The sequence below is a fragment of the Polyodon spathula genome, chromosome 5, assembly GCF_017654505.1.
Source record: "Polyodon spathula isolate WHYD16114869_AA chromosome 5, ASM1765450v1, whole genome shotgun sequence".
Lineage (NCBI taxonomy): Eukaryota > Metazoa > Chordata > Actinopteri > Acipenseriformes > Polyodontidae > Polyodon > Polyodon spathula.
The window spans coordinates 16,311,805-16,329,341 of NC_054538.1; the positions used below are offsets into that span (position 1 = coordinate 16,311,805).

The 17,537-nt window shown below is 34.9% G+C and overlaps 2 protein-coding genes and 1 long non-coding RNA gene across 7 annotated transcripts in view; 1 reads left to right on the forward strand and 2 right to left on the reverse strand.

Moving 5' to 3' along the window:
- The window catches only part of LOC121315622 (transcription initiation protein SPT3 homolog), a 175,812-nt gene extending 169,705 nt beyond the window's left edge, over positions 1-6,107 (reverse strand). Inside the window, exon 1 of one of the 3 annotated variants that reach the window (XM_041249875.1) lies at positions 5,901-6,006. The gene's annotated coding sequence lies outside the window, so the exon portion shown is untranslated. Of the gene's footprint in view, positions 1-5,900 lie in introns of all 3 variants that reach the window. The other 2 variants (XM_041249876.1, XM_041249874.1) reach the window with 2 other exon arrangements.
- Positions 1-17,537, forward strand: part of LOC121315621 (runt-related transcription factor 2-like) — a 73,439-nt gene that overhangs the window by 27,854 nt on the left and 28,048 nt on the right. For 2 of the 3 annotated variants that reach the window (XM_041249873.1, XM_041249871.1), the window contains exons 2-3: positions 8,679-8,941; positions 11,532-11,688. In XM_041249873.1, coding sequence (XP_041105807.1) covers positions 8,679-8,941; positions 11,532-11,688 — 420 coding nt within the window. Of the gene's footprint in view, positions 1-6,848; positions 7,205-8,678; positions 8,942-11,531; positions 11,689-17,537 lie in introns of those variants that run through there. The other variant, XM_041249872.1, reaches the window with a different exon arrangement.
- On the reverse strand, positions 11,641-15,700 carry LOC121315624. The gene is made up of 3 exons (XR_005950287.1): positions 14,227-15,700; positions 12,362-12,538; positions 11,641-11,721 (listed from the first exon to the last, which is right to left on the reverse strand). It is a non-coding gene; the product is annotated as an uncharacterized LOC121315624 (long non-coding RNA).

Here is a 17,537-nt window from a genome sequence, read left to right on the forward strand (position 1 = left end):
TACAGTCAACATGAAACTGAAATCCTACTGTAATCTTCCCACATGGGTTAAAGTGCTGTAGCTGTTTTACTTTGAATTACAATGCAGATGGTTGCCATACTCTGCAAAATGAATTCAGATGTGCAAAATGGTCCAGATTATTTCAACATTCAAAAGTTTAATACACTTACTTAACATGAGTGGGTAGAGTAAGGCAACTCTTTCTGTTTATAGCATTTTTTTCATAATTAAATTGACTTTTATGTTCCTTTACTTCTTTATATATATATTTTTTTTTTCCTAGACGCCTAGTCAATTTAACAGATTTAAACTTGGCCAACAAACTGAGGAAGCAGAATTTGAACCGCTAACTGCATTTGTTTATTTATGTTGAAATATACTTTAAAAAGGGACCGTTTAATTTGATTTGAAATATATGACAATGTTAATAGAGCCATGTGTCAAAATATGTATTTGTAAATAAAAGTTAAACACTGGAGTCCACTGTTCACTGCCAATTACATGAAACAATACCTTAACAATTAAGATAAACATTGTTAATATGGAACATTTGGTGTAAAAATGTAAACATTGAAAACAGCTTTTTATATAATAAAGCATGCTGCTTCAATATGGGTTTATTCAGTGTTGATTATCATTTTCCCATTTATCAGCGCCATAATTTTACAGTCGATCTTCAGAATTTTACAGAAATCAAAAACATATTTTGTGTTTAGCACGAATGTAACTTGATCTCCTTTTTTTTCTCTCCAAACAATGAAGAGACAAAATAGGAGTCAGTACATCTCAGAAATTGTCCTTCAAACCCACATCCCCACGTTTGGTACCACACATGATCCACACCTCAGCTTTGCATACGATGTGAAATCATGCAAAATCCCTTTTCCTGGGATAAAAATGTTGGTCAATTCCCCTGGGACACAAATAAGAGGAAGGAAGCGATTATCCTAAAACTAAACAAATATTAAAATCACCCCATTATCATTTCCTTTGTCATTTTAACAATTGTAGTTGTTGTTAAATACTCATCAATCTTTTCTGCAAACAACTAAAAACATACCACTGCTGCCAACACAAAAAAAAAAAATCTCAAGCGAGATTCATTGGTTTATGATATGCCCATAATTAGGATTTGAGAAAAATGAGTCAAGATACTAATTTTTTCAATGATTCAATGCCCAGTCTGTCTTTAAGAATGCATAACAAGGACTCCAGTAAGGAGCAAACTGACTACTTGTTTTAGTTTTGAAATGTGACCATATTTTAAAACCACATGCAATTGGTAAGCATGTCCATAGTCTGTATAATTGGTTAATTAATTACATTTTTAAAAAAAGCATTTCATGGTTGTTTGTACTTTATATGAAATTATATAAAAAATATAAATGCACTAATACAGTGGCACAAAGATTGTTTTTTATACCTATTACATAAATGAATTACGAAAAACAAATGTAATTCAAGAATGTAATATCATCTTAAATTTTATTAGCAGTGCCTCACAAATCACTAAACACACCCAGAAATATCTCTCCTCCAGACATTTTGTCTTGATGTCAAGTCCCCTGGAAAGCTCTCAATATATTTCTTTGTGACTCAGGCTAAATTCAGACAGTGATGTGGAATTTGTGCAGTCTAGCTGTACAGATTAAACCAGCGTGGCCTGATTGGGGAAACTCCATATAGTGGTTCTGTGTAGCAGAGGAAGTAGTCTGCAACTCTAAATTCCCATGCAATGCTTCTTTTTACCACCAGCAAACTATCTAAACGTGTGTGCAATGTTAACTGCACATGGGCATGGCATTTTGTTGATAAAGTTTTACGAGGATGTTTCTCGCGGCTCTGGAGAAATCGTTGCAAATTTTAAAAAATAAATTAAAAAAAAAAAAAAAGATGGGTAGATATTAAAAATGTTCCCATTGTACAAAATTGCTAGTTTACATTATAACTGCGATACATGTTTTTGTGTAAATTAAATAATAAATTGCTAGAGAACTTCACCAAGATTTTTAATAGTGCTGCCCTGTAACGGGGAAGTATTACGTGCGTGCCTCGTCACGGAATAATAAGTCTGACACAGAGCATTGGGCGCTAACATGCCGCACAGGCGCACAGATATAATAAACACATGTGCTGCCACTAGGGTACCAACAATGGTAGTTGTACTGTCAGATTTAATAAAGAAAACACAACTAAAAAGAAAAGTTGGCCACACAAGGCGAGCGCTAGCCTCGTTAAAGAGAAGTCCCGCTCCAGGAACCTACTACATTACGTTACCCTCTCTACTGGTTGGGATCAACATCCCCTAAACTAACCTACTGCTTTTCAGGCCTCCCAGAGACTCTGGGTCTTTAAGACAGTCCAAGCTAGGCAGAGTTCACAGGCACAGTCTAGCAGTTGAAGTGCTCAAAAAACTGTCTTATGTGACTAAATTGGTGCATAACAAAAAACTGTTACCCACAAACCCTGTACAGACTGGATATGCGGAACCAGCAACATGAAAACAGAAATCAACAAGTTGAGAGGAAACATTGCATTTGCTTGAAAACAGACCCATGGTATACTAGAACTAGCAGTCAGGATGAAACTGCGTGTACTAAACTTCATAAGGAAAACTTGCTATATCTTTAAGATTCAGCAAATTAGCCTGGTGGTGTGGAGTGTCTGCCTAGGAAATGTAGCTCTGAATACTTATTAACAAATCAGTCGTCCTGAATTTTTCTACTTTGATGCATCAAGAGCATCAACAATTTACTCAAAGCCTTCACTAGAGTTTTCTACTATTAAACAACCTTGACTTATATAAAGAAGGAAAAACATTGCGTTAAATAGCTCACATCACTCGATTTTCAAGGTGTGGTATCCGAAGCATAATCAACAAGTACAAAGAAACACCATCTGTAATTGACAAACCCTGGACTGGAAGACCCAAAAAGCTGTCTAACAAGGATGAACAATACTTGACAATAATATCCTTAAGGACTAGAAAGAAGACAAGCGTTGACTTGACAACAGAACTGGCAGAAGGCACAAGTGCATCCATCAAAAGTCCAAAACACCTTTGACGATTGTTCCATAGTCCAATTTCTGTGTTCTTGTGCAAATTTTAACCTTTTAGTCTTGTGCCCCTTTCTTAACATAGGTATTCTTACTGTAACACATCCTTTAAGGCCTGATTTCAAGAGTGACCTTTGTACTGTTGATTTGATTTTTTTATTATTATTATTATTATTTTTCATGTTTAAATTTCAGTTGTCGTTTGCTTGCTCAGCTTCAAAAAGGCACAAGTAAACGGCATGCTATTATTTTATGAAAACATGTCGATGGCCACTGTGAAGAAACGGCAATGAATGAAATAAAAAGTAAAAAAAAAACTAATAAAATGCAGTGTCAACTTTATGTAGTATTTATTTTGGGAATAAACAAAACAACATTTAACTTGAACTGTTATTTGGCAATCTTTGTTTTGTAGTTAATTCACTGGGGTAACGTATTCTTTACTCCTGGGATATTTTTCTACTTTAACGTGTTGCATAATTGTAACGTCTTACTGTAAAATAAAAGCACATACTGGGGCCACGGCCACGCCCCCTGCTACGATGCTGTCTCTGCCTGCGTTCTGAGCAATAAAATGGCTTTTTGAAAACAAATAATAGCCAAACGAATATTTAAATCATGTGTTCATCCCAGCACTAGTTATAAAGCGCTTAATGTTTAAGGAAATAAAGAACAACTACCTATTGATGCGTTATTTAAACTTTGAAGGTCAATTGGACTGTACCAAAATCAGTCCATTTGGTGCGTCTAACTTGCAGAATAAGCAGGTTTAGTTGACTTGTTTAGACTAAAATTAGTACAATTGTTAATGGCAGCATACCAGATGATAATCCGCTAAATCGGCCTAAACAAGATTGCAGCGTACCAAATTGGATGTGAGATGATCCTGTTCAGGTGGACTAAATTAGCACTATGAAGTGTATGACTAACTTAGCATGCTTGCTCGTCCTATGTTTGTACAGCACATTTTAACACAAAGAGAGCACCATTATTCTCTGAAATGACATCTAAAAACTACCGAAGTGAAAAGTGAAGCGTTCTGAACCTCTATTTTAACCCTTTGAAGCAACTGGTTCAGTAATGTTCACTCGCCAGTCACAGTACTATCCTTAATAAAATTGACAATTGCACTATGTAAGGAAATAATGTACCTTAATATGTTGTTGATACACTACATTCGACAATTAATCATTCTCTTAGGTAGAGAATACGGTAGTTTAAATAAACTATCATTGCAATGTAGCACCCTTTTCCTTTTTTGTCTAATGTATTATGGTTGAGGAACAAAGTGTTCTGAAGAGATTTCATTTTTTTTCATTAAAATAATGTACAAACTTTAACAAAGTGCTGCACAATAAGATATTGTGTATTTAAATAATAAAACAAGCAGCACACCTGATGTATTCAATTTAAACTGAAATGTCGGTGTAATGTGTATTAAATATAAACACATTTAGAACTTAAGGTTCAGTATCAAGCAGTAACAGGCTACCAGCAAGTTAAAATGCAAGTGTGATCCGTGTGGGGCTACAATTATATTACGAATATAGGTGTACTTTTACTTAAATGTGTTTGCCTGAATGCAATACAAACGCTTTTATAATGTTATCATTTATATATTTGTTATTTGCATTTTTCATAACTTCTCAGATTTCTGACTTTTTGCCGGTTCAACATCTTAAATGTAGGGTTTTTTTTGTTTTGTTTGTTTGTTTGTTTTTAAATCAAATGCTAGCAATGACAACGTCCACGTAAATGTCTGAGTTTGTCTTTACACTTTGAATTGTGAATTTCCATCCGCATTTGTAATGGCCAGCTAAACAGATTTTCAGGATTAGATGTTTGGTACACTGCAGTAAGGACTAATTTAGTACAGATCTGCAGGATTTGCTCGACCACATTTTAGTTCACTTATTAACACTTTTTTGTTAAACGATTTGTAAATAGGGCTTGATATATCTGCTGGTTCTGAACATGGATATAGAAATAGTGTTGAAAGTTTGCAACACCACATTATAAATATGAAAATCACAAATGTTTTCTTTTTTAAGTAAATGTTAACAGCTTTAAAGTTGAAACTGTGTGATGCACAATTGGTAAAAAAAAGTATCTAAATCTACCATTTACATTACACAACTTGAAAGCTAGTGGTGTAAAGGTATGATGTGTAGTGCTTCTAAAAGGCAGTTCTTAAAATACAGCAGTAAAAGAATGCACCTGTAGTTCCCATTATAAAACAGTTCAACTCGGAGTTGCTTCAGGTGATAGATACTTCCTCTTAAATATTGATTCATCAATGCGTAAACCAAGTTTATTATCATCACCTCAATATTTAATCACAGCGCGCTAGTGGCTTCTGGCGCTTCAAACAGAAGCACAAATTAAACCATTCAATTATTATTATTATTATTATTATTATTATTATTATTATTATTATTATAGTAGTAGTATAGTACTTTATAAAATAATTTATCACAACGGCAATAGTAATCCCTTTTTAAATTAGTATGCGAGTAATAGAGCAGGCAACGAAATAGTAATTCGTATGACACTTTTTTTTTTTTTTTTTAAGAACAAAAAACTGAACGTGTTGATAAGTTTCAAGAGTCAATACCAAGAAAAAAGTTTTAACACATAGATAATCTGGAAACACTCGTGTCTGTTTGACTCAAAACCGCTGCGAATGTAGCAGAGCAAATAACAAAACTTAAACTGTGCCTTTTTTATTTCCCTGAATTATTGTGTTCTGCTTCAATGACGTACTGAATAGTACAATAAGAACAGCTACCGTGTTTCCCGTTGTTTGTCAACTGTTATGAATTCGTACCATGCGAACATCTTACCTTTGTTTACCTCCTTTTGCTCCAGAAGACAGTTCCGCCCTCGTGCAGTGGCAAACTCCTATCAAACAGCGCGCTAGGGCTTTTCACCCACATTCTACGCACGTGCGCCGTCACCTAGCCTTCTGCTTTCTGGGAGTTGTAGTTTTATCTCTGTCACATAATCGGCTGGAGCCTGATCAAATATTTCTGTGGTTCTTGACGATTGATTAAATCGCGCTAAGATAAAAAAACAAAAGCAGTTGCGTGGATATCCACACTCCAAAATATGTGGGGATTTGTTTGTAGTTATTTAAACTTGTTTGTATTATCTCAAATGATATATATATATATATTATATTATATATATATATATATATATATATATATATATATATATATATATATATATATATATATATATTACAATTTCCATCACGTTGAGTATGAGGCATTGTGTCGCTGAAGGTACAAGACAAGACACATCTAGAAACCGCATACACAACCCAATTCGTCACTTTCGTTTGACGGCCGAAACACGTTGGCTTTGTGAATAAATCACAAGGGAATCCAAATACTATCCCATCCCACACTGTATATTAGTGTTCATATAGTAGCTAATTTTTGACATTAATATCTGCATTTGACAGATACGGGATCCATGAAGAAGAGACATATGTATAAAACACCAACAGATGTATAGCAAATACATGTATTATAAAAAGAAAAGCAGGACGACGTACAAATGTTAACTTCAAATTATTTTCGGGGGGTGGCGGGGAGGTGGGGGGTGGGGGTGAGAAGAGTAGTCCTTAATTTCAAATACGTGACCATAGTTTTTAATTACCAAATTTATAAAAAAAAAAAAAAAAAAAAAAAAGCGACGATCTTCTCCCTTCTCCCACAGCAGCTCTTGATACTTGTAGCGCTCTCCCCCGCTTGACTGAATTTGCAACACTGAAAAAAAAAAAAAAAACTTTCTAAAGGGAAGTGACTAAATTCTCCTTAAACTGCCACTTTGCTCGTTTTGAGTTAGTTCTAATGAAGGGAAGACATTTTGGACCCATGCACATGTATAATTAATTTATTCTTATGTGCCTGAGACGGGTACAGACAGAATATTTTCTTTTTTGTTAGACAGAATGGTAACTCCCTTCCAAACACGCGCACACAAAACGTATTTTTAAAAAAAGAACAGAAAGTGGAAGGGGTGTTGCTGAAAACCATACACACTTCTTCAAAATATATGAAAAGATGTAAGATCGTACATGGAGATTTTGATAGGTTGCTAGAGAGCTCTGAGAGGCGTGTGTGCTTTTTAAAATTGGGTATGTACATTAAACTGCCTTTTCAGCAAGTACCCGTCTATACCTTTATAATCCGATGGGTGCCTTTTTATACTTTTCATTCATTAAAGGAAACGCATTAGACTGTAGGTCATGATTGAATTTTAAACGTTCGCAGATTTCGTTTTTTTTTTTTCCCCAGAGATTTTGAAAGGTGCAAAACAGAAGATCAAAGGTGAAAAAATTTGGACGCCTGCGGAAGTGAGAACAGCCAAAGAAAAAGAGAGGGACTTAATCAGACTTCTCTTCTGGAGAGACAGAAGCATTTGGTTATTTATTTTGAACGCAGTATGATGACTGGCTTCAGACACCACGTGTTTGAGTCTCATGGTCTGCTAGTACTGCATATATAAACCACAAAAACCTGATCATTAGAAATTCCTGCCTCCAAAGACAAACCACATTTCGGGACAAAAACTGTGGCTTTTTTTCGGTTCCTTCATCCTACCGACCGCAACTTTTTTTTCGATCAACGAGAAGCTTTTAACCCTATACAAAAAACCCCCAAAACTTTAGACCTTAAACATTTTGTGGAAAACTTTTAAAAAGGAATATTTTTTTTAAAGGACTACAAAATGCAGAATGCAGGCTATTATGACCCAACAAACAAAGATATACAAATGAAGTTATCTTTCAGTAAATAGGAGTTTGTGTTTATACTTTAGATTATTATTATTATTATTATTATTATTATTATTATTATTATTATTATTATTATTATTATTATTATTATTATTATTTATTTTTTTTATTTTATTTTATTTTTTTTTTACAAATTCACGATTTTGAAGACTTCCTGGGAAAGTTGGCATGTGTATCTTTTGTTTTAATTTATAAGGACATTCTTTCTTAAACTTTATTTGGAGACCGGTCCAATAAACCCAAGAAGGCTGTTGAAGTTTGTCTGAGTGGATTGCTCTTACAGAGTTACCGGTGTACATAAATCAGACTTTATTTGGCCAGGCAGAGATATTTGGACGAGGAAGCATTTCAGCTTACAAAGCCAGGAACCTATTGGAAGACTTAAAAAGAAAAAAAAAAGACTTATAAGCGAAACTTTAGTGATACATGCAAAACACATTTTATACACAGGAAAAACCCAGACAGTTTATAACTGTATAGGGACCTTAACCTTGAGACAACTGTGCACTTTGAACTGCAGTGATAACGAAAGCATTTAAGATTGTTGCGGGGACAGGCGACACTTTATCTTCGCTCATCGAACTTTTAATGTTGTTGTATATACCAAAGAAGACATTGCTGTCAAAACTGGCTTTTGCTACGATATTAAGCTGCGCATGACACGTTTTAAGTTACTCGCAGTACAGAAGAGAAAGTTTTGTTTCTGAAAACGTTTTAACTGAATGTGTAAAGTAACTCAATTAACACTTTTTTTAACGAATCTCAGTCACCTTACCTTTGCTAATTGTGACTGTTGTAATGCGCATTCCTGTAGATCCAAGCACCAGCCGGAGGTTCAGTCCCCCGTCCAGTAGCCTTCAATCCGTCCCAGCTAAAATGAGCGAACTGAGCCCGGCGACTGGGCAACAAGAGGCGGCTCCAGCGGTACCCAGACCTCGGGCGCACGATAACCGTACAATGGTAGAGATCATCGCTGATCATCCAGCAGAACTCGTGCGGACTGACAGTCCCAACTTTCTTTGCTCCATCTTGCCGTCACATTGGAGGTGTAATAAAACATTACCCGTGGCATTCAAGGTAAGGTAACTTAACAAATTCTAATACATATATTTCGCCCACTGAACACAGCAATACATGTGGTTTAAGAACTGCCTGTATGAGTTATAATGCTTTGCCTCCTTAATGTACTGTACAGATCATTATAGATTGCAGTTGTGGTGTCATCAAAAAATATTCTTATTTATTTGACACAGGTGGTGGAGTTAATGTTAGCATATCATTTAATATATTGCAAGTGTCACGTTTCTATACCACACGTTATTGTTAGAATTGTGAGCTTAGTTACAAGTATTGTGCTCAATGACCACATCGAATGCATTTTGTCTGGCATATCGAAACGTTTCAGTCATAGCCAGTACCAGACTGCGGGGATATGTACAAATAAAGCTATTTAAAACAACCAGTTACATTTCTTATAATTTACATATCTAGTGTTGGAAACTTCTAAACATAGAAAGGCATCATTAGCTCTACCCATTTCGTGTATAGAGCTTAAGCTGTTGTTAGAGAAAACAATGTTACCAAAACTGTTGGCTGTTCGTCACGGGACTTTTTTTTTGTGGTATATAAGGTGAAAATGCAGGTTTCATGAGCGACCACGTTGTCAAACATGTAGGCTATTTCAGATTGTATACAATGTTTTATTGAGTACCAGTGTTACAGTGTAATCAATTCATACTTGCTCATCAGAGCGCAAGCCGTCTTTCTGAACTAATTGCGACATGTTACATATGTATATTCTATATCAATCATTTAAATAATATATAAACTACATTCGTTAATGTATTGGATTTACCTGTACTAATTCAACTAAAACGCCTATTTACGATTTCTAAAGAAAAAGCAAACTCTTTGATTTGACAAGTCAAAGAAACTATAACTGTCAGTAATATTGTATAATTAATTAAATGTTATTGTTTTTAGGGAAGCACCGCCTATGTTTTTTTTTTTTGGTATTGTAATGAAGACAGTGTATTACCCACTGTTATAGAATTATGCATATATCATAACAGACAAACTGCACGCAAAAGCTCTCATACGCTGAAGTTGAAACAGCACAGACATACTATTTCATAACGTATATTTTAAAGCTAGTCTTTCTTTCTTTCTTATACACACACACACACACACACACACACACACACACACACACACACACACACACACACACACACACACACACACACACACATATTGAACTACATTCTTCAGTGAAGTGAGTATGCACCACTCTACCCAATATCGCTTACCACTTTTCAGGTGTCTTGCACTGCTTCAGACCACTAATCCCACCGTGTCTCAAATAAACGCAGAATAATTTCGGGGTGAACACTGGAAACGCGGGTCCTGCACTCCGAACATTGCCCTGAGCAATTTAGCAAAACAGTCTGTACCCATTTAAAATTATAGTGAAGGAATAAAAGTGCTCTGTAGTAAAACTTTTTAATTAATGATAAAAGAGCCCAATGGGTCCCATGGGTTCAGACTAAAATGTTACTTTTGTTTGCTGGGTTGCTATTACAGTTGCAAACTAAACAACCAATGATCTTATGCATTCTCGGTGTAACATTATTAAACAATTTAAAACAAAGTCAATTAGTATAATTAGGGTTAGGGTTACATCAATTACATTTAGCAAGTTTTTACAGTTACTTTAAAGTTACTTCAGTACTCATTAATATATGGCAAAAACATATAATTAATACCAACCTTACAAATGAATTTATAATATTATTATTATTATTATTATTACATATTGTCCATAGGTTAATATATATATATATATATATAATATATATATATATATATATATATATATATATAATATATATATATAGATATCTATATAATATGTGTAAAACCCCTGTTTCAGGAACGTCTGCAACTAGTTAGTCAATCTGTCTTCAGCATTGATTCACGTTTCCATGGATCCTCGGCAGTTGCATAAAATAAATAAAAAAATACACAATGTTAATATGCTTATCTTTGTAATAAACAACATATTTATTTGTAACTTAAAAAGTGCTTTTATCTCCCCAACTTCTTCACACATTGTGGAGTTTTAAGCAATATGATTTGATTGGCCTTTACTAAATGCTCCACAAGACTTACTTTTCCTAAAAAAAAAAAAGTTAAACGCATAACCCTAAACTGAGTGACCATGCAGCAGACAGTGCAAGACAACATCTCTGTTAGAATGATTAGAATCACTTCATCCTCTAAAATTAGATAAAAGAATATTGCACATTATATTTACAAGACTTATGCCATGATGGAGCTTTCTAACTGAAGTTTACTTTTTTGGTGGCATTACATTATCATTTCCACCTAACTATTGCTCAAGATAATACCAGTTTGTGAGAACAAACTTTAACATGCTTCCTTTTTTAAGGAAGCTGCAGTTAACAAAACAAAATGCTAGAAAGAATAAAGTACACAAAGTTGCACTCTTTGAATAAATAAGTTTTTAAATGCTCTTAATACCGTAAGTGTGCCCCCCGTACCCTGTCAGCAATATAACTATACGCTCAAATTTGCATTTGTAAATGCAAAGGGTGTGAGAGTTAGCTCTCTGTTTATTGTTGACACGGTGTGCATTTCTCTGCAGGTGGTAGCCCTGGGGGAGGTCTCTGATGGGACTGTGGTCACAGTGATGGCTGGTAATGATGAGAACTATTCTGCAGAATTGAGAAATGCCTCTGCTGTCATGAAGAACCAAGTTTCAAGGTTTAACGACCTGCGATTTGTGGGAAGGAGTGGACGAGGTACGTTGTATTTCCTGACGTTTACATGAGATCCTGCTTGACAAAAGAGAAAACACAGCAGATTTATATACGATTGAAAGGTAGTCATAACAACTAATGGATGGAGGCCTGCGGCAATACTGTGGTGTAGCTTATGTAAGGCATATGTATTATTATTTTACAGTTTATGTATACTGTACAAGCTTGCAAAATATGTTCGGAGGAACTAAGCAAACTTCACTGACTCCCACCCTATGTTACAGAGACAAAATTCACGGTCAGGAAAATTCCTGAGATGTGTATTTTAGGAAATTGAAATTTAAACACATCATTATTTTTGTCCTTATTAGAACCAGGAACAGCAAACAATTCTTAGGAATAGGGTTGATTATGTGACAGTCGATGGATGACATCTTGTCAACATTTTTTTGTGTCAGCTATTTGTATAATAATGGAATTTTCCTATTAAACACATTTTTTTTTCAACCCCAAATCTGTACCTTAAATATGTGATTATATGTTTTTTTTTCTTTTAAAGCCAGAGGAAACACAAAAATAGTAAAATGTGGATTTCATATTCTGTTTTAACTAGTGCGTATTTACAAACCTTAGCTTTTCTGACAGTACCTTTTATTTGAAGCCATTTGGTTTGGTGGAATAAGAAAAGGATCCTGATGTCAAATTATAACTTTACCTGCTTTAAAGCAATGTCCTTTTAAGGTCCCTAGGTTATGTGAGATGCTGTCTCACATGTCTGTTGTGCTACTGGGGGAATCAGTTGATATGCTATTGCCTTGGGAGTCCAAACATACACCATGCATCTATCAAATGAGGCTGTGAATCTTAGGGCCCAAACTCAGCCTGCTTTTAGCTGTTAAAAAAAAAAAAAAATGCAATAGATAAAGCAAATGTGGAGATTTTTTTTATTTTTTTATTTGATTTGATAAACACATTATTGTTGGTAAATTAAAATAAATATATAGCCATGTTTATCCTCTGTTTATTGTATTAATTTGTTACCAGTTCCTTTTTTTTCCCCCTAACTGAAAAAAAAAATGGGTATGTTTAAACCTACCTTGAAATGATAGTGCTTTTATGTCAGTTTACTATAATTGTAAGGCATTCCATTTTAGACTGAATAATTTGTGTCCAATTATATCATCTGAAAGATTAAACATATATACAAACCTCACTAAAATGATACGACACTGAGTGATCCTCTAATTACACAGCAGTTTCCCACAGTTAGAAGCCTCTACTACAGAAACGAGAACAACAATGACGGTTTCCTCTGGGAAGTTGTGCATATGACTCGTAATTGCAGCAAACAATCTGAACGATGTCTATCGTAGTAAATTAATATAACTGCGCTGCCTTGGCAAAAATGTGGGAAGATCTGTATTGAACTTGTAATAACTAGAGATTCAACTTTGATTTTGAGGGCCTGAGCTTTAAAACAATAAAGTGACACTAAAAAGAAAAGCAAGCCAGAAGATGTAGACAGCATTAATCTGTGACTTCCCCAAATCCAATCAGAACAAATTAAACACGTGTTCTACATGAAACAAAATTTTGATTGATCCACAAAGACAGATAAAATGTTTTTAACCCCCGAAGAGGAGGAATGTCCCTGGCAACCTGTGCCACATTTGTACACATATCTTGATAACTCCTTATTCAAACTTAAACTCACACACATTCATATCCAAGTCCAGGTCATAATGATCGAGTTTAGCAGAGGTCTGGCCTCTAATTGATTTGCCTACTAAAAGCAAAATCTTCAGAACCACGTGCCTAAATTGGATTAAATATTACAGGAACTTTTTTTACAGCAAGTCTCATGCTTGAATATAATGCATGGTAACATGAACATAATTTAAAGATAATCTAGGAGCCTTAAAAATTCCACTGACTTTGGATCAGTCATTATCAATACGTAGATGAAAATCTCAAAGTATGATAACTCTGTGATATTTAGCAGAGAGCAAAGCGAGGAAATCATCAAATTCTGTGAGAAAAGGTAGGTTGGATTTGGATGGACAGTAAATAATTACAGTAATCACCAGTGATTGACCTTTTAAAGTTAAGGTTAGTACTAATGATTCAAAAGATGAATAGCTTTAATTCTGTTTGTGTAAGTTAATGTTGTTATCGTATTTGTTTTTGTTTTGTGTTATTTATATTTTTCTGTGGAGGATATGGCAGTTACTGACAAACCAAAGCATAGTTTACAGTTTGTTTTATTACATTTTCTCTTAATTCATTAACATATTAGCAATTTACAGTAAACATTCTTGATTTAAGTGGCTTTATCAATTATTTAGCATTTGGTCTATACACTACATTAGTACTAAGTGGAAGTTACTACACAAAGTAAACTATAATTTCAATAATTGATGAGTCTTATCTTTGCAACTCACATTCTGAATGCTGCTGTCACAGCTTAGCCTTTCAGCTTCCACCAAAACAATGACAGCTACATAATAGCTAAAACCCACCAGTAGCAGTCTTTGTTCTGCCATCAGCAAAAAAAAAAAAAAAAAAAAAAGTACCCCTTACCTGAAGATTCTCATAAATCGTGAAAGTTGGCAATAAAAACAAAATTAATAAATATAAAGCTTTGAAAATTAGAACAAGAATACAAGAAAGTAACATAAAGAAAATAAATATTTCCATATTCTCCACCTCAAAAGTTGAAAAAAAAAGGATGTGCACAAGGTTTTACATAACTTCTTTGGCTGGATTCCCAAATAGAATATATATAAAGGCAGACTTAACTGCTTGCAGGCTTTCCACACATGTAAGATGAAGAAAGCTTCTTTTGATGGTGTAATTATGTCCAAACAGAAATGCCCCCCCCCCCCCCCCCCCCAACTTATGATCTTGACGGAAGAAGCCCGGCTTTTCTTTGAAGCAGCAGGCTTGGTTGAGGATCTGAAGGGTTGCAGTCTGCTGCCAGAGGCAGGAAGAAGTGAGGAGCTCTGTCCAGACTTGTCTTCCTGACTCAAAGAGACCAAGACGATGGGTTTTCATATTGCACAATTGCAGTGGGAAACAGCAGCGTAGTGACAAACAAGCTTAATACACCAAAACGAGACCAATAAGGTTGGAGCTGGATTACTTTTAGCATGAATTACAAATTAAATAACACTTAAATAGAAGTGTTTACATCTCATCTCAGGATTATTTTATACGCAGCAGATATATGTACTGTACGTCAATGTTGACAAACTATGAAAAAGGCCTCTGAGAATTAAACCAAATGCAGCCAAGTAACAGGCTTTGTGGTCTTTCATTTAAGAGGGTGGGATCCCTGCAATGGGGTTGAAGATGTAGTTTTTATTTAAATTCTTAAAATTGAACACACATAACTTTGCAACAGCCAAAGTAATTTGTATAGTAAAACCACATGGAGTGTATTATCACTACAGTTTCAGTTTTACAATTTGGAATGATTTTCTATAGAAATATCCAGCATATATACTATGTAGATTTCATTGGGAGTTTGAGGGAAGTGAAAGGGAGCTGGTAGAAACATCACAGTTGGCACGTCTGACATGTTTTGTATGGTCTGTCTAACTGCCTGTAGAATGGGACTGTTGGACCACTGACCAACCAATGCACTTCTTTGTAATCAGTGGGCACCTAACAAGTACAGGCCTGAGGCTGATTAAACTAATCATCTGCGACTCGTTATAGCCATTTAATTATAAACCTGTGCCTGTGTATATTATAGAATTGTATACAATAATCAATTCCTTATAATACTTAAAAAGCCTGTATGACCAACTTAAGTTCTGCAATGCACATATTAATTAGAATAAGAAATGGTACTCTTCAGGAAAGAGAAACCAAGTAAAGCCTAAGCAGCTATTATTAGGATAGCTGTTATGTCTTGAAGTCTCTCAGTAATGGGGGACATGTTTTGTGTTGTTTGGTGCTCATGTGTTTCTTACGGTTTCCTTATGTGGAAACCTAGTTATATGATGCCAGTTATATACAGCTAAGACAAAAATGAAAGATAAGTGTTGAGTGCGAGTCTGGCAGTGCTGTGAAAATATATACAATGAATCAAAAAGAAAATCGAAAGAAAAGTCAACATGTACTCCACAAACATGGTCTGTTGGTGTGTTAGGTGAAATTATATTTTATTGTGAAATGGTTGATTAGCTATTTGGTGCTGTTTAGAGGATTAGATTTGTGTTTTTTTTTCATAATTTGTAGTCTTAAATTTTGTTTAGTAGTTGTGCCAAAAAAAAACTACATTCCCTTAATATTTGAGTTTTACATAATTATTTTCTAAACTTCAGTATAAAATATATCAGAAACAGACCAGTCTTTACTTACACATAGCACAAGGTTTGATCTTTTAATAATACATCAGATACGGTATAAAGTTAAGTAGCTGAAAACAGGGAGAAAAGGCAGTATGTGTGTATACTGTAGAATAGCTTGGTAGATTAATTCTATAATGGTGTGCAAGGTTAGGAATCCTCTGCTTCTTTTATGTTTGTTTGAAGAGGCTGTGAAGATATTATTAAATTCATCTATTCTTACCGAAAGCCTTCCCAGCCACAGCGGATTAAGTCAGACACGTTGTGTGTACACATTACAAGCACTTTATTAATCCTGGAAACCTTGCACTCTTTACTATGTGCTGCTAACTGGGAATGTGGATATTTGATAGGTGCTTCCAACCCGATGAAAACTAATATCATTGCCAAAACACAGGACAATATAAATGGCAGTCTCCTTGAAACAAAAGTTGTTCAAGCTGTGGAGCTGCAAACAGTTTCCAAGTTTGTCCTATTTGCATTTGTGCTCGTGTATTATAACCCAAAGGAGAAGCCTTGTTAATGGGGCTATGGTGAAGGCACCCATACAAACGTAAATATTCTTCACAGTAAAATACATGTATTGTATGCCAATGGTATTTGGTATTTAACTGTTCTGTAGGGGTAGGCAAAAAAGAACAGTGCTGCCTAGTTCACAAATGGTGTGACTTTTCCAGATGACCACAGGGTGACAGTATGAGATGAGACTGAGGAGGAATGTGCCTGTATGAGTTTTAGAAGGGGTTTGGGGTGGTTAGAAAATAGAGAAATACCAAGATACAGGAGATCTGTGCTCAAGGCCATTTCATTGGAATTGCTTTGGCACCATAAAGTGCTTACAGATCTGCTTACAGCAAGTGGACTGATACCACAGCACATTTATAGTCAGATTTAAAATAAGTGAACCACTGAAATGATATATTTACCAGCGCAAGCAATAAAATGTTTGGTGTTGTGTGTTCTAATAAACTGGCTCAGATGTAGATTTGGACCCGAGATTGCTGACTGTTGTATTGAGTCAATAGTGTTACGCCCACCTTTTCCTGTTTCAGTAAAATTGCAGTTCTCAGTATCTGAGATGACTAACCATTACATACTTAAATGATTACAATTGGTGAGTCTGCTGCTTAACAGAGACACTCAGCAACCCCATGCACAGTTTTATTTTACTGACAAATCAAATTCACTGTCTGAGGCAGCATTTTACTCTTTATCAACAAAAGCAGTATACTAACATAATATGCTTAACACTTCCTTCTGGATAATAACAGAAAAAAACAAGCTTAAAAGCCCATATAGTATGTATGCATTTCCTTAAAGCAATGTTATGTGATACACATTGTATTCTGTTAACCCTCCCATTTCTTAGAAACTGGTACAACAAGAACATAAAACTCAAAATGGTAGATGACCATTGTATAACATGAAAAAGCCTACAAAGGACAGCTTGTTACAGTGACTGAGTATTGAGGCCTAGATCTTTTTAGCTGGGTTAGCTAGATATTTTCCTCCTAGTCATTAACGTATGTACTATGT